The sequence below is a fragment of the Tyto alba genome, unplaced genomic scaffold, assembly GCF_018691265.1.
Source record: "Tyto alba isolate M040663 unplaced genomic scaffold, T.alba_DEE_v4.0 Super-Scaffold_32, whole genome shotgun sequence".
Classification (NCBI taxonomy): domain Eukaryota; kingdom Metazoa; phylum Chordata; class Aves; order Strigiformes; family Tytonidae; genus Tyto; species Tyto alba.
This window is the reverse complement of record NW_024881307.1, coordinates 103,232-121,461: the sequence shown is the minus strand read 5'-3', so window position 1 is coordinate 121,461 and position 18,230 is coordinate 103,232. Positions and strand designations below refer to the sequence as shown.

Sequence of the window (18,230 nt, the reverse complement as noted above, 5' to 3'; positions counted from 1 at the left end):
TGAAGCACCAAAAGGATGGAGGCTGTGCCAAAACGAGACATTCCTGAAACGCCCTGATTTTTTTCAGAAAATCAGTGCTGCCCTGTAACATGTATTTTCCCAACAGTTTGCATCTCTCTTTTATTTTGGCATCTTGCGCTTTTAAATACACCCAAATGCTGCTTATGCCTTTCGCCTTGGTGGGACACAGGCATTTATACCCCGCTTCTCTATTCCGGCTGGTTTTTGCTCAAAACAGAGCTGGTTCCTCCCCATCCACTAAGTCTTCCGAGCAGGAAGGGTCTTGGGGGCCGTGGCTTTCAACACCCACCCGGTTACGCATCACAGTTGATGATTTCATAATGGCCACGGCTGTGTCTCCGGAGATGGTGCACACGGGGGGCCACTGAGCTCCTCTCAGAGAGGGGTGCTCCAGTGTCCTGGGGGTATCTGTCCCCCTGACTGATCTGGAGGTTCAGTTATCCCCAAAAAGTGGTGGCTGACGTGAGGATGGACCAGAATGAGAGTTACAAAAGGACACTGCTGGAAGAGTTACAGGTAGCATGGCCTGGGCTCTGCCGAGGGGCTGAGCATCCCCCAACCAGTGGGAAAACTCTCCCCAAAACCCCATGGACATTTCCCCAGGGCACAAAAGGATGGGCAGGGGGAGATGCCTTTGTTTGAATAGTGTTTGGTTGCTGTAATGACAGCAGCAGGCTTCAGAGATGAACCTCAGCAATTCAGTAGTCCCAAGCTTTCCACTTTGTGCCTTTAGTAGAGAAAGAATTTGAACAGTGATGAAAACTAAAGGGTGTTTGAGCATTGCAGAGTTTTTCTTTGTATGGGTGAACAGATTTTGGTTTTCTCAGATTAGTTACTGTCCATGGAGGCAAGGAAGGAGAAGCCAAGTGGCAGCAATGTATTTTCTTTCTATTTAAGACACGCATAGTGATTAGAAGTGTAGCCTAAAGAGGGGAAAAATGCACCAAGTTCTCCAGGAGGCCCTTTCAAAGCCGCAGTTGTGACTCAAGTGTGAGACGTGGCTGGGGTTTTATGGCTTTGAACACAGTAATCCTGCTCATCCCCCTTCCCCAGCCCAGGTGTCAAGGGGTAAAGAGCAGCAAAAAGAGTTATTTCTGTTTGCTCCTGTAGTTCTCCTTTGGCTTTTAAGACACGGCTGCTCTTCAGGCAGTGAGAGCAGTGGTATTTCAGGCGAGGAGAGCATTGGCTGTCAGTCTTTGGCTTTTGCAAGGATAAAACCCGTGGTTTTGGTGGAAAGTGCACTTGCAGCAAGGGAAGCCTGAGCCTCGTTGGGCTGAAGATGAAGCTTCACCCTTGCAGGTTCCTCAGGGCCTGTGGAGGTTGTTGGTGGCCATGTCCTGGGGCCAAGTGCCATCTGGTGATTCCTGCAGCTATTGCCTTTCGATAAAGGCTGTGAGAAAAAGTGCAGGGTTTGGGGGGTTTCGCCCACATTGGAAATCCCTTTGTTTTTTTGTTTGTTTGTTTGTTTTTTTAAAAAAAGGAACTGCAAGAACGAGGCAGGAGGTTTGTTTTTCTAGTGTGAAACCCTCAGGCCTCTCCCCCTGTAGTAAGTAACTTCCCAACTCACATTGTATACAATCTAGGTGATGCCACGTGCTGTTTTATTTGGGTATGGGAAGAAAAAGCTCCTCCAAGTCTGTGTTTTTAGGGCCGTGCCTGGAGGAGGAGGCACCCAGAGGCCTCGTGGACTGACGTGGAGGCAGGGGTGGGTGATGGCTGGGGGGACGTAAGGGAGCTCTACACACCCATCTCCAACTTTTCCCTTCTTCTCGTTGCTGAACAGAGACATGACGAAGAGGCGGTAATTGACCGGGGAGGAGTGAGCAGTGTTGTCAGGATTCACTATGAGATGGAGGAGTTGGAAGGTGAGTCTCTGCTGAGATGCTCAGAGAGGGGCCACCAGCCCAGCGCCTCTTCCCACTGCACAAAGACCCTACAACGTCCCTTGCTCAGTGTCCCCTCACATGCAGGAAAACGTGCTGTGCTTCTTAATGAAGCAGCACAGTTATTTGCACATTGTTTACTATTACAGTTTCTCAAATGGAGGGGAAAAGCCCCTGCAGAGGCCACGGTGTGAGTTTTAGCCACAGGGTTGGATAATGCGTGGTTTGTTTTCCCACAGCAGCTGCTCCTGGGCTTGGAGAGGTCAGGAGACTGATTTGACAGCTGCAGGCATGGGGCTGTGATTTATCATGGGACTGATTTGATCTTCTCACCTTCTGCCATACAAAGATTTTATAAATAAATACCTTCTGTCACTGCTCAATGAGCAAGTCTGAGTGTTGTCGAGCCAAATCTGGAATTTGGGAAGAGGTTCGATAATTCAGGGCACTTTCCGATGACCAGGAGCCATCACTTGTTATTTCTCTGTTGTTGCAAAGCTCGAGTAAAACAGGCTTGGAAAAAAAGGAGAGGTCTCTGATGATCCAGTGAAAACAAAATTAAGAGAAATGGGTGTTTCCTTCTGGGACGGCTGCACTGATTTAGCCGTGGCCTCTGCATGAACCATACCCACAATACCAAGAATGCTGCAAATGCTGCTTTTTCACAGGCCACCGGAACCTGTCTGTGGGCATGTGGATGCCACCAGTGAGGCAGAGCCACCGGCACCACCGACCCCGCAGCCAGAAGCACCAGGAAGGTGACCAGGAGAAGGACTCTGCCCCAGTGGAGCAGGGCTACCACTGTAAGTCCCACCACAGTTTTCACTAAACTCCTCAGGGCTATGTAGGCAATGGGGTCTTCTGCACACAGGTCCATGTGACTAGCTGGAGTGACTTGCTGCTCTTCCGAGGAAAAGTGACATTATTTAGCAAGACCTCCTTTTTCCAAACTTTGCCCAGTTTTTTTGTTTGTTTGTTTTTTTTTTTCTTTAAGGTAGTTAAATGCATAATGGATTTAGGGTCACCTTCCTTCGAGGGATCCTGGCTTTAAAAATGGAAATGTGGGGAAGAAAAGCTGCCCATCCTTTTGCAGAGGTGGAACTGATGCTTTTCCTACTTGGTGGCTCTGCGCAAGCCTGGACAGAGCCAGGGGAGAGGGGACAGCCGGATATTTATGGCTGAACCCATGTCCACTTTGCATGTGAGCGTGACGGGCCATATTCAAGCACGGTAACAGGATGGGGCTTTTTCTTCTGCCCCCAGACACCCCATCCCAGCGGGTGCAGTTCATCCTCGGGACCGAGGAAGATGAGCAGCACACCCCCCATGATTTGTTCACTGAGCTGGATGAGATCTGCGTGAAAGAGGGTGAAGATGCTGAGTGGAAGGAAAGGGCAAGGTAAATCTCTGCTGCCGACGGCGGTAGGAGAGGAGACCCTGTGCCAACAGCACCCGCGGGCTCTGCTGTCTGCTCCCCGGCAGGCGAGGCTTTTGCAGCTGCAGGTGCTGCTGCGTGGAGCCTTCCCCTCTTGCCACCCCACAGCTCTACCCAAGGGGCTGCGTTAGCTGGGGCTGTTTTCTCGCAATGGGGCTGATGGTGCCCGATGCCCGCAGGTGGCTGAAGTTTGAGGAGGACGTGGAAGACGGTGGCGAGCGCTGGAGCAAGCCCTACGTGGCCACGCTGTCCCTGCACAGCCTCTTTGAGCTGAGGAGCTGCATCCTCAACGGCACAGTGCTGCTGGACGTTTCTGCCAACAACATCGAGGAGATTGCAGGTATTGTGGGCGCTGGCAAATGGCAGTTGATCAGCCAGGGAAACTCTGGGAAACTCTGCGCTGTAGATTGCTTCCAGTTTGGTTAAATGTGTAGAGTCAGACCGAAAGGCCACACTGGGCAAGAAAATTACATTATTTAGAATGGGAAATAATTACCTGAGAGTAGTAAATGAGCACTTAGGTGATGTTTATTAGCAAAAGAAAATTCTTGCTTTCCCTCCAAAGGCTGAATTGTGATAAAACGTCTTGCTAAGCAAGGCTGAGCCTGCGTTAGGGTGGCCTGTGTGGCCGCAGCCTTCCCCAGGGGCTCTGGGGGTCGGGACTTGACGGGGTTTCTGCCCCAATGGCTTAATTTCCCTTTGCCGTCCCCAGATATGATCCTGGGCCAGCAAGAACAGTCCAAGGAGTTTGATGAGTGCCCACGGGCGAAAATTCGAGAATTCCTCTTGAAGAAGCATCACCACCAGAATGAGAAGGAAAGAAGCAACATTTTCCCCATTCTGCACTTGTTTGGTGATGGGAGTGGGAAGCAACCAGACCTGCACCCCCTTGACATTCCAGGTGAGGGGTTTTGCAGGGCTTTGGGCCCAGGTGAGGGGTTTTGCAGGGCTTTGGGCCCAGGTGAGGGGTTTTTGTTGGGCTTTGGCCACAGGTGAGGGGTTTTGTCTGGGCTTTGGTCACAGGTGAGGGGTTTTTGTTGGGCTTTGGGCCCAGTTGAGGGGTTTTTGTTGGGCTTTGGGCCCAGGTGAGGGTTTTTTGTTGGTCTTCGTCCTCATTAGGCTATTCCTGGCAAAAGAGAGGCATCCCAATTGCTCTTTTTCCATTTTTCTGTGTGTCTTTCTTTTTCCCACCAGCCCAAACACTCACCCCTCACCCTGCCACCACTGCAGGAGATAAAAACGGGGTGAACCGTGAGACCAGCTCAATGGATTTAAGCAAGGTGAGACACTCATAGCTTTCTTATGCCTTTTGGGCCAGATTTGCTCTTGCAAACTTGGCTGGAGAGCATGCTGCAGAGTGCTGTGGGCTTTGCTTTTGGAGTAATTGCCTGAAAATCACTTGTCGTGCCCAGGCGGAGCTGCACTTCATGAAGAAAATTCCCACCGGGGCTGAAGCATCTGACGTGCTCGTAGGAGAGCTGGATTTCCTTCAGCAGCCCTTCGTGGCATTTGTCCGCCTGACCCCAGCTGCCCTCCTCTCGGGCATGATGGAAGTTCCCATCCCGATAAGGTCCAGATAAGAAGCACAAACTTTTCATTTCAAAGAAAACCCAACTAAACAACACCAAATTGCATGCATCGGTTTGGCGTCCCCAGGGAATGCAGCCAGCGAGAGCAAGCACGTTTCTCCCACTCACATAGCCTTGCCATCGTTTCTCCCTTCCCTGCTCTATCTTTTAAACCCGTTGGCCAATTTTAATGAAAGTTGGCCCAAAAATTCAATTCGTGGTTGGTTTTGATGAGTTTCAAATTCACCACAGAGTTCAGTAAGCCTATGTGTCCCCGCTAGAGCTGTGTTCTGGGCTGGGAGCTCCCGGGGATTTCCTTGGGTGCCCTTTGAGCAAGGGCATGTTTTTCTCTCTCATTTTGTTTTCCTTGCCCAGGTTCCTATTTATTTTGCTTGGACCAGAAGGAAAAGGCCAGCAGTACCATGAGATTGGCAGGTCAATGGCTACTATCATGACGGATGAGGTGCGACAAGATCAGAGATATCTCTGGGTCCTTTTTGGCTTTTTTCACCTCTCCCTGTCTCTGTAATAGTGAGGAAGAGGATTTGCTGTCCCAGCTGCCCACAGCTCTACAAAGAGCCCACCCCTCGTTCTCACCCCAAAGCAACCACAGGCATTTGCATCACCCCCCGTCCTGGAGGCTGAAATCCCAGCCGGGTGCATCCTGCACCTCGTCCTTCTCCCCGGGGCCCCCACTCGCTGTCCCCAGCGGTGGCATTGCGAGGGCCAGGAAACCTTCTCTTGCTCTTGAAGCAAAAGGCTGCAGGGTGCCATGGGGGATGGGGGCCTCACGCATATGATTACAGATACCAGGATGCACAGATTTTAACTTTGGGGTGGATATTTCCTGGCGTTTCCAGACGAGAATCTGGGGGAAATTATCCTTCATTTAGCCAAGGTCTTGTTGCACGTGTCAGGACATCCAAGATGGGTTGGCCTCTCACCAGGTTGTCTCCTTTGGGCAGGTTTTCCATGACGTTGCCTATAAAGCCAAGAGCCGGGATGACCTCGTGGCCGGCATTGACGAGTTCCTGGATCAGGTCACGGTCTTGCCACCAGGAGAATGGGATCCATCGATTCGAATCAAGCCCCCGAAAAACGTCCCATCACAGGTGGGTGCTGTGACAGAGGGAGGTGCGAGGGGGACGGGCAGGACAGGGATGCTGTCCCAGGGCCAGAGTTCACAAGGGCCCAGCTTGACACAGTCACCCAGAGCAGAAGCAGAACAAGCCAGGGATTCCAAATCCATATCTTTATCTTACTTCCATTTCAACAGCAAAAAAGGAAGATGCCAGCAGCTCCCGATGACAGTGCTTCTCACAGCAAGCCAGAGAAACACAGCGGTCCTGAGCTGCAGCGGACAGGAAGGTGTGAGCTTTAACAGTTGGGGGTTCTATTTTTTTCTGTTTGCCTCTCCAATCTCAGCACGCACCTTCCCTTCGAGCAGGTGTTTGGGGCTGGTTGCTTGAGTGAAGGGGCTCCACATAACCAGCCTGGTCCCCTGGGCTGGGCAGGGGGCAGATCTGGGCAGCTGGGCTCAGCCACAGCATCGCTGCACACAGGTTTTCCTGATTTGGGGTGGAAGCAGATGTGTAAATACCTCCAGGGAGAGCTCTGCTGCTTCTCAAAGCAAGGGACTGTTGCAATAAGAGGGGCCAGGCCCTCAAGTTGGTTCCTTGTTCTTTTTGTTGGAGGGGGTTTTTGCGTACCTCGGTTTCTACAGGGTATAAAACGGGTGAAGGGGAGTGCTTCCTTTTAGCAGTGCTCGTGGTGGCCCTTCTGTAGGAAAGCAAACTCTGTTGTGCTCTTCCAAGAGAACAGTCTGATTTTTTTTCCCTCCTCCAGGCTCTTTGGAGGTTTGATCCGGGATGTGAAGCGAAAAGCCCCATGGTACTGGAGTGACTTTCGGGATGGTCTGAGGCTGCAGTGTCTGGCGTCCTTCCTCTTCCTCTACTGTGCCTGCATGTCCCCCATCATCACCTTCGGGGGACTGCTGGGGGAGGCGACCCATGGCCACATAGTGAGCACCTCTCTGGGTTGGGTGGCATGGGGGAGGATGAAACTCATGCAGAAGACATTGCTGCAGTGAACTTGCTTTGGTTTTGTTTTTTTTTTTCCCTGCTTTATTTGCTGACTGCTGCCTTTCTTCCCTGGATAGAGTGCCATGGAGTCACTGCTGGGCGCATCCCTGACCGGTGTGGTGTTTTCCCTCTTTGCTGGACAACCTCTCACGATCCTCGGCAGCACTGGACCTGTCCTCGTGTTTGAAAAGATCCTCTACAAGTTCTGCAAGTAATGCTGCCTGCTGCGGCTGGGGGCTGCAAGGGCCTTCAGAAGGCAGCAGCGATGGGGAAAAGATGTTTTTATTCTATTTTTCTCGGTGGTAGCTGTTTGATTTAAGTTGTCTTCTGTGCCAGAGACATGGCATGCTGCTGCTTTAGTACGTGATGGTGCAAGAGCCCTCGGTCTCTGCAGTGTGGAAGGGGTCGTTTGGGGTTTCTAGGGTTAAAGCGCAGCAGGGGGAGGGGGAGAAAGCAAAAGGATGTGGATGCCCAAGATGGGCTGTACAAGAAAGATGAGACAAGTCACTCTGGTTTGGGAAGGAGGGAAGATTGGCTTTTCTCTGAGTACCAAAGCAGGCACTTTTGAGTCTGATTTTTGCTGGGAGTGGAAATATGTTTTGCCCAAACATGCAAATAGTTTTGTGATGAAATACTTTGAGTTTTGGTGATTTTATTGAAAAGTAGGAGCTTTTTGTGTGAAATGGACACTTTCCATGACAGTCCTTTTGTGGTGGTGACTTTGATGTGAGATGAACCACCCATACTGCAATGAAATTTATTATCAAGCCCCAGCTTGCAGGTAGCAGGTGACTGAGCGCAAAACCCTCTGGTTTCCGTGTCAGGGCATCAGGGTGATGTGGGACAACACCACCTCTTCCACACCAGGGACCTGACCTCAGTTAGCCTCCGAGGGCTAACACCAGATAATTGATAATAATAATGATAAAGCAGTCCTTGGCCCCTCCTCCTGCAGGCTCCCAGCCTGCCCCGCAGCCCCGAGGCTGGCTGTCCATGTCCATGGGAACTGCCCTGACCCTCCGCAGCCTGGACACGCTCCTAAATCGCTCCCAGGTTTCCCCGCAGGCAGGCACGGCTCGGAGCCTCGTGCCGGCCTTTCCACCCCTCATGCTGTTTGGGTTTCCCAGGGAGTACACGCTCTCCTATCTCTCCCTGCGGGCGTGCATCGGGCTGTGGACTGCCGCCTTCTGCATCGTGCTGGTGGCCACCGACGCCAGCTCCTTGGTGTGCTACATCACCCGCTTCACCGAAGAAGCCTTTGCCTCCCTCATCTGCTTCATCTTCATCTACGAGGCTCTGGAGAAACTGAATCGTCTGCGGGAGACCTACCCTGTGCACATGCACAGCAAGCTCGACTTGCTCACCACCTACTAGTGGGTGTTTTCCTCCAAAACCACGTCTGCCCCTTGACAGGAGGTCAGGGCTGCACCTTCACAGCCTTTGACCCCTTGACCCCTGTCTTGGCTTCTTTCCTCCCAGCTGTAAGTGTGAGGCACCGACCCATCCCAGCAACAAAACCCTGCGCTTCTGGGAGAGCAACAAGATCAACGTGTCCAGCATCACCTGGGAAAACCTCACGGTGGCTGTAAGTGCCCTGAGCCACTGCTTCCTCGCACCGCGGCCATGGGGCCCGGGGGCATTCGTGTGGTGCAAAGGTCAAAGCCCGTTAGGTGATGATGGACTTCAAACTGGGCTAGTGCTGCTCTGGAAAGCCACTACTTAAATTTAATACGTGGTTTTATGCCGCTTGGACCTGGGAAGGAGAGTCCACCTTATCCAATCCACCTTGTCCCCGGTGTTGTAGGAGATAACTGTCCTCCTCCGCTCTGTTGCTGGACAATATTGCTGACGGGGAGCAACGATAAGTGGGTGGTTTGATTCTGGTAGCAGTTGGAGGACTAAAGTTCATGCTTGAAGGTAGTAATTGGCTTCCTTAACTGGTTGCTAATAACTCTAGGCCTTGCTTTCTTATTCAGTGCTGCCTGCAGGTACATGCATAAATCTGCATGTCTGAGCAGCCTCTAGGGCTGTTGCTGCTGGAAGCAGAGGGATGGGAAGCTTTTCTGGACATCTTCACCCCCTCTTGGTCAGGTTCTGCGAGGCCTCCCCTGGGAAGGGACAATTTGTCTCTTCTCCTTTCCTACCATGGCTGCCTTAGCCCTCCTTCCCCATTCCCTCTTTCTCTATCGTCAAGAGTTTCCAGCGTTTCCTTCCCCTCTGGTGTCTTCTTCAGCCACGGTTACCTGCTGTTGCAGCAGAGGATGTACCGCGGGTCTATGTTATGGTGTCCCATCACATTTCATCTCTCCGCTCTCCTCCGTGCAGTTCGATGTATCACTCGTTCAGCTGCTGCTGGTCATGAACTGTAAATCTCCAGCCACAGCAGTCACAGGGGCATGGATCTTGGGCCGAAATCCTCAAGCCCCCCTAGTTACTCAAGGTTTCCATGCCACACGTGCACTGCCTTTGTGTCCTGACACTCTGTTTCTCCAGGAATGTCAGTCTTTGCATGGAGTGTTTCAAGGACCCGCCTGTGGACACAACGGCCCCTACGCACCCAATGTCCTCTTCTGGTGCTGCATCCTCTTCTTCTCCACCTTTGTGCTCTCGAGCTTACTGAAGAAGTTTAAAACCAGCCGTTACTTCCCAACCAAAGTAAGTAGAAGATGGTGGCCAGTAGCAGTCTCCACCTTCACTTCCCCAAATGGCTTTCCTGGAGCACTAAGCAGTACTTGGCATCACTTGGTCAAGCTGGGAAATGCTGACCTTGAAGGTCAAGCTCTCCATCAGCTCGGACGTCCCTCACTCATTTCCATGAGTGCAAAATGACCGTAGCATTTCCCACCTGCCTTGCAACCTGCCCCAGAGCAATTTTTCGCTCAGGCAGTGGGAAATCAGGTCTTCCAAAGTTTGGGAGTTTTTCCCACCTTCTGTGTATTATGTGCTCGAGGGGAAGTTGATTCAGATGAGGAATAAATGATGCCTCAGGTCCTTATTCCCATTTTAGCTGTGAGTGTGGCTGTAGTGGCAGACATCTGTTCCCTTTTTGGATTTTTTTTTTTTTTTTTAAAGTTTCAAATTCAAACAACCCTTTTCCACCTAATTAAAATCTTTTATTGTCTGACACCAAATCTCCCAGGGGTAAACACAGCAGCAATGTGTAACCAAGGGGTTCAGCCGCATGTCCTCGGAGTGTTGGGGTTTCGTTAACCAGCCTTCATGTTGTTGATGTCCCCAACTTTTCCCTCTCATGTTAGAGCCCCATTTGCGACGCCCCTGTCAGCTCTGGTTTCTTGCCCCAGGTGCGGTCCACAGTAAGTGACTTTGCTGTTTTCCTCACCATCGTCATCATGGTGCTTATGGACTTCATGATTGGGATCCCATCACCAAAGCTCCACGTCCCCCACGTGTTCAAGGTAATGAGGGGTTTTGGCACGGAGCTGGTTCCAGCCCTTGGGGATGCCAGAAGGTGATGCTGGGACAGATCAGGGCTGAGTCTGGAGGAGATGGTGGTGGTGGGACCTTCTCTTCTTCCACCTCCGAGTGCATCGTTTCCTTCGGGAAACTAGAAGACAGCCCCCAAACTAGATACCTCCAGGAGAAGTATCTGTGGACGCTTGCAAAGAGGACACTGACACTAGAGAGGACAAAGAGCACGCCCCACAGGAGAGAGTGACATGCAGCCAGGGCTGGGAGATGCTTGGACACAGGCAGGGAGGGGAAGATCAAAGCCAGTGGAGTGGCTGGGCTGGGAGATGATGCTGATGTGCGTGTTTTGTTGCAGCCTACTAGAGACGACCGCGGGTGGTTCATCAACCCCCTAGGACCGAACCCTTGGTGGACGGTGTTGGCTGCGCCCATCCCAGCTCTGCTCTGCACCATCTTGATCTTCATGGATCAGCAGATCACTGCTGTCCTTGTGAACAGGAAGGAGCACAGGCTGAAGGTAAGGGGCTGAGAGATGGCCCTGTCCCCACCCCACTCTCCGGCCTGCAGAGATGGGGAAAAGCTCCTATTCCAAATGCTTTGGGAAGGCATTGCTTTGGGACAATGTCAGACTGCATGGCAAGATGCTCTCGTGGGTTCATGATGACACAGGGAGCAAATGACAGGAGACTTCAGATGAGCAATCTTTTGGAGCCGCAAACTAATCTGAGAGAAATACAGAAGCACTTTTCTGTTTTAAAACGTCAACCACGGCTGGGGGAATGAATTGTTTTGATGCACTGCCAGGGATAAGGGAGTTGCATCTTACTTGCAAGCAGCGGAAATTGCTTTATGAATGAAAACAACAGTTTCTCCAAATGCACTCTGTCTGCACTCCTGGCAGATTTTGATGCAAGGTGCTTGCTCAGAGACTGGATACATCCCTGTTTCTTTCCAATTCTTGTTTTAAATTTTCAAGAAGTTGAGTTGTGCTCAAGTAGGGTTTGAGTCTGACTTGTGATGCTGTCCTTGCGCTCTTACACTGTGGGATGCTGTTTCTTGTTTTCCTCCCTGCAGAAAGGATGCGGGTACCACCTGGACCTTTTCGTGGTGGCCGTGATGCTCGGGGTGTGCTCTGTGATGGGGCTGCCCTGGTTTGTGGCTGCGACCGTCCTGTCCATCACCCACGTGAATAGCCTCAAAGTAGAATCTGACTGCTTAGCTCCGGGAGAACAACCCAAGTTCCTGGGGATACGAGAGCAGAGGGTCACGGGCTTGATGATCTTTGTGCTCATGGGTTGCTCTGTCTTCCTCACGTCTGCGTTAAAGGTAAGAGAAAATTGCAAAGCACCCAACAACCACAAGCTTTTTGGAGGTTATGCAAAAGGGGTCTCCTCTCTCCAGGCCTGAGCAGTTGTGGAGCAGAGGAGGAAGTGATGCCAAACCTTGGGGCTTGCCCCACGGTGGGAGCCAGCCTCTGTGACACTTCTCATCCCTTCAGACCCCCGTTTGGTGGGCTCATGGCAAGCGAGCAAGGCAGCTGCTTTAATTTTCAGGCATCTTTCAGGCCCACCCGTGTTTATGGGTCACCATTAAGCATATTCAGACTTCTGCTCTCTTTCAAACAGGGAGCACTTTATCGGTTGCAATTTGCTCCCCCAGATGCCCCAAAACAACGATTCCCAGTAGCTAAACACACTGACATTGTCCCCATGGGCTTCCTTGCGCAAAGTAATCTCATCTTTAGGCTAAAAGGGGGCACTTTGCTTTTACCTCTCGCCACACGAATACGTAGAAATGGTTTTCTACTGACACAGAATGCAGCACATGGTAGCATGGGTGAAAACACCGCTTTTCCTCCAACTTTTCTGGAAAAGAGGATTATTTGGATGAAAGGTCACTCAAAGGTTCAGTATAAAGCAGAGCATTAGCTCACTCGCACACACAAAATCTCTGATGGTGAAAATCTGACACATCTCTAACCCTGTGGAAACTGGGAAGATTTAGGCAATTCTGGACAGTGCCTGTAGAAGAGGTGGGTAATACAGAAAATGCAGTTTCAAGAAATAAATTATTGCATTCTTTCTTTTTCAGTTTATCCCAATGCCTGTGCTTTATGGCGTCTTTCTCTACATGGGCACGTCGTCACTCAGAGGAATTCAGGTACAGACTGTTGTACAGCGCGCAGTGTGTCAGCTCCCTGGTGTTTCATCTCTGTAGCAGCAGGAAAAAAGTGGTGGCGTAGGAAAAAACCTCTCCAGGAGCAAACAGTGGAAATATTTGGTGTAGGGGGATGACTGGTGGGGGCACGGGAGGTTACAGAGGTCTGGGAGGACCGGGCAAGCTCAGAACGCTCTTTATTTCACAGTTTAGGGCAGGTCGGTGTTTGGTTCCAGTGAAAATGGGGGAATTCAGCGCAATAGGAAGGCAATTTCTGCTAGCAGTGGAAATCCTTGCTGAGGGACTCAGTGGGCCAGGAAAGGCTAATAATAGAACAGTGTGGATCAATTGCAATTTGGAGGGCAGCTCTCGTGGGCTGGCTGGTTTTTAGATGGAGTGAAGGGAAAAGGGGTGCTGCTCCCAGGAGGAACATAGTGGGATCCAGGATTTCTCACTGCACACGAGACCTTGAAAAGTCCCCCCACGTCTCAAGAGGGCCAGAAACTTTCTGCAGTCCCAAGGTGGCCACTTTTCACTTTGATTTTGCAGTTCTTCAACCGCCTGAAGCTGTTTTGGATGCCAGCAAAACACCAGCCAGATTTCATCTACCTGCGGCACGTCCCCTTGCGAAAGGTGCATTTGTTCACCATGATCCAGCTGATCTGCCTCGTCCTGCTCTGGGCCATCAAGGTGTCCCCAGCCGCCATCATCTTCCCCATGATGGTAAGAGCCGGTGCCGCTTGGCAGCGGGATGTTTGCAGCGCCGGAGTGAGATGTCACATTATCTTGGGCCTCACCACATCTTCCCTCTTACTCGTGAAGGTTTTGGCTCTCGTTTTTGTCCGGAAAGTGATGGATTTCTGCTTCTCGCAGCGAGAGCTCAGCTTTCTGGATGACCTTATGCCAGAAAGCAAGAAGTTGCTGGATGATGAGAAAAATGAAGCCGAAGGGGAAGAGGTAACACTTTCTGGGTGCTCAGGGCTGGACATCTCTCTCAGGCTGTGCCATTGCCTGTTGCTATCACAGCTTGTCTTGAAATATTGGGGGAAGGTCAGAACTCAATAGAAATAGATCCTGATGGCCTGGATCCCACATTGTAACCTTTCTTTCCTAAATTAGGAGAGAGCTTAACACTTGAATTGGGGTATAATCTTTCAAATGAGTCATTTGTAACGATGGTGATGATGACTGTTTTTATTATTATGGAAAGGTTTGCTCATAATAGTGTGTTTAAATCCATGCTCCCCCTCCAGTGTTTGGACTGAAAGGTCTCTGCCCTGCTGCACTAATCGCTAAAGCTGCCAAGGGTCAGAAGGAGAGGGCAGCATGCAATGTTTTTGCTGGCTGCTTGGTTTACCTCCGCTTTGATCAGAGAACTTGATTTGTCCCTTTTACATCAGGAGTCCCAGATGATGATGGAACCTGCTGCTGCTGCTGGAAATTCAGTTCAGCTGAACCTGGGGAAGACCAGTGACTCAGCTATCCCAGAGCAAAGCAGTGACAGGTAAAGCCCACCAAGCACCAGGACCCCCGGCAAAATTAGTTTGAAGGCTTCTGGCACAGTTTTCTCCCCTTGCATCTTTATTGAGCATCCCCCAGAAACCAGCAGTCAGCTGCGTGGGAAAATCAAATGTATGGGCAGGGCTGCAGGATGTGATCGCAGGGCTCTGACCCCAAGCAGAGGGGCTGCCCAGCTCACGTGTGACCCCCAAAACTTGCATCATCATTGCCTTGATTGTAGCTGGAGATCCTCGTGCTTAACAATGAGGAGTTGCAGGCATGATCCGTGCCAGCAGTGGCTCAGGAGCCCACTCCAGGGCTAAACACCAGCAAGAGCCTTGGCTTGGGCCTGCTGCTCTGCAGCTCTCAGGCTTGCCTCCCCAAACTCCCCGTCCAGCAAAACCTCCTGTGTTTACACTGAGCTTTGGTTCTCCAGGATGCCCTGTTCCTCTTGCTGCTGCTAACACACTTGGTGCATCAGTGCCCATAATCACGGGCTGCTGTGTTGCATTCAAGGTGAAGAGGTGAATCCCCTTGTGTTCTAGCCAGTCCTCAGAGATGAGAGGGGCTGAGGGCAGCTGGACTTACCTCTTAATAGCTATGCCAATTATTGCTGTGACTATAGGCCTGACACCAGGTGCACAAACAGCCCATGTGCTGTAGGTCCGGTGCCATTCAAGAGAAGCAGTCAGGTGCATGAATAGTACAGTTCATTCTTACGCAACATTTACGGATTCTTTGAGATTGCCTACGATAAATGCACAAACTGCAGTTGGCTGTATAGCAATACACACAAAAATGATTGCAAACACAGACTTACACCCCGGGTAATCACTCAGCATAGCTGAGGGCATAAATTTTACCAAAAGGCACCCCTTCTGGGGCGCGGCGAGGAGCACGAACCCATCCACCTGTCCCTCCAATGTGGTGTTGATTATCGTCCCTCCGAGTCAAATACAAACTTGGGGTGGTATTTATCAAAATGTGTATGTGTGATTGGGTGGGACTGTGGTCAACCCGTTGTTTCTTGAGTAATGACACAGCACATTTCTTGGTGCAACATGCATGCAGTTGTTGTGGGAAAAGAGGAAGCATGGGAGATAGTGTCTGCAGAAGTGGTGTAAAACATCCCTTGGGAAAAGGGGAAGAGCAGGAGATAAATCTGCAGAGTCATGTCAAAACATTCCTTGAGAGAAGTAGAAGAACAGGACCACACGGCCTCCACCTCGCTTCTCATTCCTCCTTGGTGACATCACAACACCAATCATCGGATCTTCATCCTGTCCTGTGTTTGTTCTGGGCACCGGGTGTGTGTTAAGGAAATGTGTATTTTGCAGTTTCTTCGCTGTTTTGCTTTTCCCACACTTCCTACACGCTGTGTAAAATATTTATTGCAGGACCGATCCTTCCGAGGTTGGTATCTCAGGTGAAATTTCAACAACGGACGTATGGAAGGCTGTCCCCGTGAGCACAGAAGCACGCTGAATGTGGGGAGGGAAGAGGTGAGGGATTGCCTGTGACCGTGCCCGTGCTCCTCTGCAAGCGGCAGCGCGTGCCTGCGGTTCGCCCGTGCTTTGGGTGGCGATGCCGAGCAAAGGGCCCGTCCCCGGGAGCAGGCGGCCAGGACCGTGGCACGCAAACCAGCTCCTCTCTGCCGGGGTGGTCCCACGGACGGGGCTGAGCCGACAGCGGCCGGCAGGTCTGCCACTGATGGTGCTCTCCCTCTTCCTCTTTTTCCTCCAGTTTTCCTGTCGGGGCATCTTGACTTTGAAGGAGAGGAGTAAGGACATGACTCAGGGACGTGCCAACGCAGACACAGGGAGGAGTGACTTTTTTTGCATGTAGAGGATTCCCATTAAAGCCGTGCAGGTGTTTTCTGTTATCCTTGGTGTGCTGCAGGCATTTGGTGTCTCTACACCAGCAAAGAGAGGTGCACATCCCAGTCACTGGGAGGGAGGGAGGACGGTGTTGTTAAGCCTCCATGTGTACGTGCGTGCGTATTTGCGGTTTTGTAGTGGCAGTGGGGCCACTACACCCCAGCAGAGAAGGTCTCCTCGCAGCCCCCCACCTTGCTGAGGGCTCAGCACATGCTCCTGGCTCTTGGCAGCTGCAACTGGTGCCCAGTGCCCAGCTGGGACCAGTGCCCGAACCACCGGCTTGTCCCAGTGCTGCGGGAGCCTTTGTGCATCAACCCGGCCCCAGGCAACAATGGCAAGTTGTTGTTCCTTGGGAACGGGTGGGGACAAGAAAAGATAAACTTGCTCTGTACGGATGAAAGCAGGACAGCACCAAGCAGGGCCAAAATCAGACTTTTGTTTTTTAAGGGATGGGGTTTTGCACAGTGTAGTTGGGCTGTTGCCAGCGTGGCACGAGGACTGTCAGGGTGGGAGGAGGCTGGTTTAGCTCTTCAAAAATGAAGGGAGGCAAACCCAAAAGGCTTGCAGGAAGGGAAAGGTGCCCAGCCTGGGTTTTCTTCCTGCTGCTCCTGTGTGAAGCCCCTGCATGTCCCATCCAGGCTGCCTTCCTGGGCCTGGCTCTGAGCATGGCCCTGCGCTTGCTGCTGCGACGGGCCGTCTCTCCCTCCCCAGAGAGAAAAGGTCCCGGTGGAGGAGAGCCCTGAGCTCTCCACCGTTTGGCAAATCAACTTTAATGCCCAGGGAGGTACAAGCATTAAGCCAGTGGACTGCACCGGCTGTAGTGCTGGGTGGCTGTGGAACCAATCCTAGTGCTGCCCTGCCCCTAAAATGGAATTGCTGGGCTTCTACTAGGGGACAATTTTAGGTTTTCCATTCGTATTTTCCTCGACGTGGGAGGCAAGAGCCAGGCTGAACCCCACTCCCGCTCCTGGCAGGGATCAGGGCCAGGGGCTGGGATTGTTTTCAGCATGTGCCTGGCACCTCTTCTGTGTCGAAAGAACAAATCCCACCCTGGGAGGGAAATGGTGCCGGTTGGAATGAAGAGTGGGCTGGGCCCAGCCCCTCGGGGCTCGGCCTCCCCCCTGGCCTCGGGGAGCTGCAAAATGGCGGCAGCTGCCTGGGCAATTCCTCATTTAAAAAGCAAACCAGGCTTCCCTGGCGGGCCCCTCTGCAGCCGTCTTCTCCCTTTGAAGCTTTGCTTATCCTGTTTGCGGGTCTGGTGGCTTTTTCTTTCTTTCTTTCTTCTTTCTTTCTGAAATGAACGCTGAGGTCTTGCTTCATACTGTGACTCTAGGCCCTCTACAAGGTAGGTGCAATGCCCCAGGCTGGCTGTGAGGCCCAGCGCTGCAGCCGGCCCCTCTATACACCATAAACCCATGGCTGGGTCCTTATTTGGGGAGGATTTAGTATTTCTCTGTGCAGAGGGAAAAGAAGTTGGAGGGGAAAAAACCCTCTCAGAGGTGTTCCTTTAGGACTGAAAAAAAAAAAAAAAAAAAAAAAGAAAATCCTTGAAGGGACCCGCGATGCTTTAGTTAGCAGCAACCCCCTTCCCAAGCGATGCAGGCTTGGTGCTGGGTGTTTTCCGCATCTTTGGTGCCTTAAAACAGCTCCCCCAGTCTCCCAAGGACCCCTTCAAAAAGTCTCCTAAATGGGAATCCTGAAGGGGTGTAAAAAGGTAAAAAATAAGATGCTGGCCTACTTTTTAAATTTATGTTTTTCCCGCAGGGCGCTACATCTAGAAATATAGGAATTATTTTTGTTTTGGAAATGCTGAAATATGTAATTTTTTATCGTAAGAGATGATCTAGTTTGGACATGCGCTGTGTTGTAAATGAAATTGATGGGGACGGGGGGGGAAGGAGAAATCCATTAAGCAAACCTGTGTTACTTATCAGTTTGAATATTTGGGGGTATGTGTGTTGTTTTGGTTTTTGTTGTTTTTGTTTTTTTTTTTTTTTTTTTCTTTTAATTCGGTTTATTTTGGGTTCATTCTGTGGCACTCAAATACCATAGATCCATGTCGCCATCTCATGGACCCCGTTCATGAAGTGCTGCTGCTGACTGATGGGTTCCACCCCCAGAGCCATGGCTGGCTGATTTTTGTCGTCGCCCATTGACTGTAATGGGAAAATAAAAAGTCTCATTTGTCTCGCTGTGCTGCTTCAGAAGGGGGCAGAGGAGTCAGAGGCATCTTCGGAGCTTTTTAAGGGAGTTTTTGGGGGAACCTGCATGGCTGCTGG

The 18,230-nt window shown here is 51.3% G+C and overlaps 1 protein-coding gene across 1 annotated transcript; it reads left to right on the top strand.

The window, feature by feature from the left end:
• The first annotated feature begins 1,671 nt into the window (after positions 1-1,671).
• Positions 1,672-15,956, top strand: LOC122154137 (electroneutral sodium bicarbonate exchanger 1-like). The gene is made up of 23 exons (XM_042800713.1): positions 1,672-1,886; positions 2,573-2,707; positions 3,168-3,303; positions 3,519-3,679; positions 4,052-4,240; positions 4,534-4,619; positions 4,752-4,909; positions 5,283-5,370; positions 5,873-6,019; positions 6,184-6,275; positions 6,753-6,927; positions 7,066-7,199; positions 8,116-8,361; positions 8,468-8,573; positions 9,482-9,643; positions 10,291-10,404; positions 10,773-10,934; positions 11,492-11,743; positions 12,509-12,577; positions 13,124-13,531; positions 13,975-14,078; positions 15,472-15,576; positions 15,818-15,956. The coding sequence occupies exons 1-22, from the start codon at positions 1,871-1,873 to the stop codon at positions 15,557-15,559; spliced, it is 3,228 nt and encodes a 1,075-aa protein (XP_042656647.1). The 5' UTR covers positions 1,672-1,870; the 3' UTR covers positions 15,560-15,576; positions 15,818-15,956.
• The last annotated feature ends 2,274 nt before the right edge of the window (positions 15,957-18,230 follow it).

Bases quoted from the DNA above. Each gene is read 5' to 3' on its own strand.
- LOC122154137 (XM_042800713.1), top strand. The intron at 8,362-8,467 runs GTGGGTGTTTTC...CTTTCCTCCCAG, and splicing joins GACTTGCTCACCACCTACTA to CTGTAAGTGTGAGGCACCGA. The intron at 13,532-13,974 runs GTAACACTTTCT...CTTTTACATCAG, and splicing joins ATGAAGCCGAAGGGGAAGAG to GAGTCCCAGATGATGATGGA.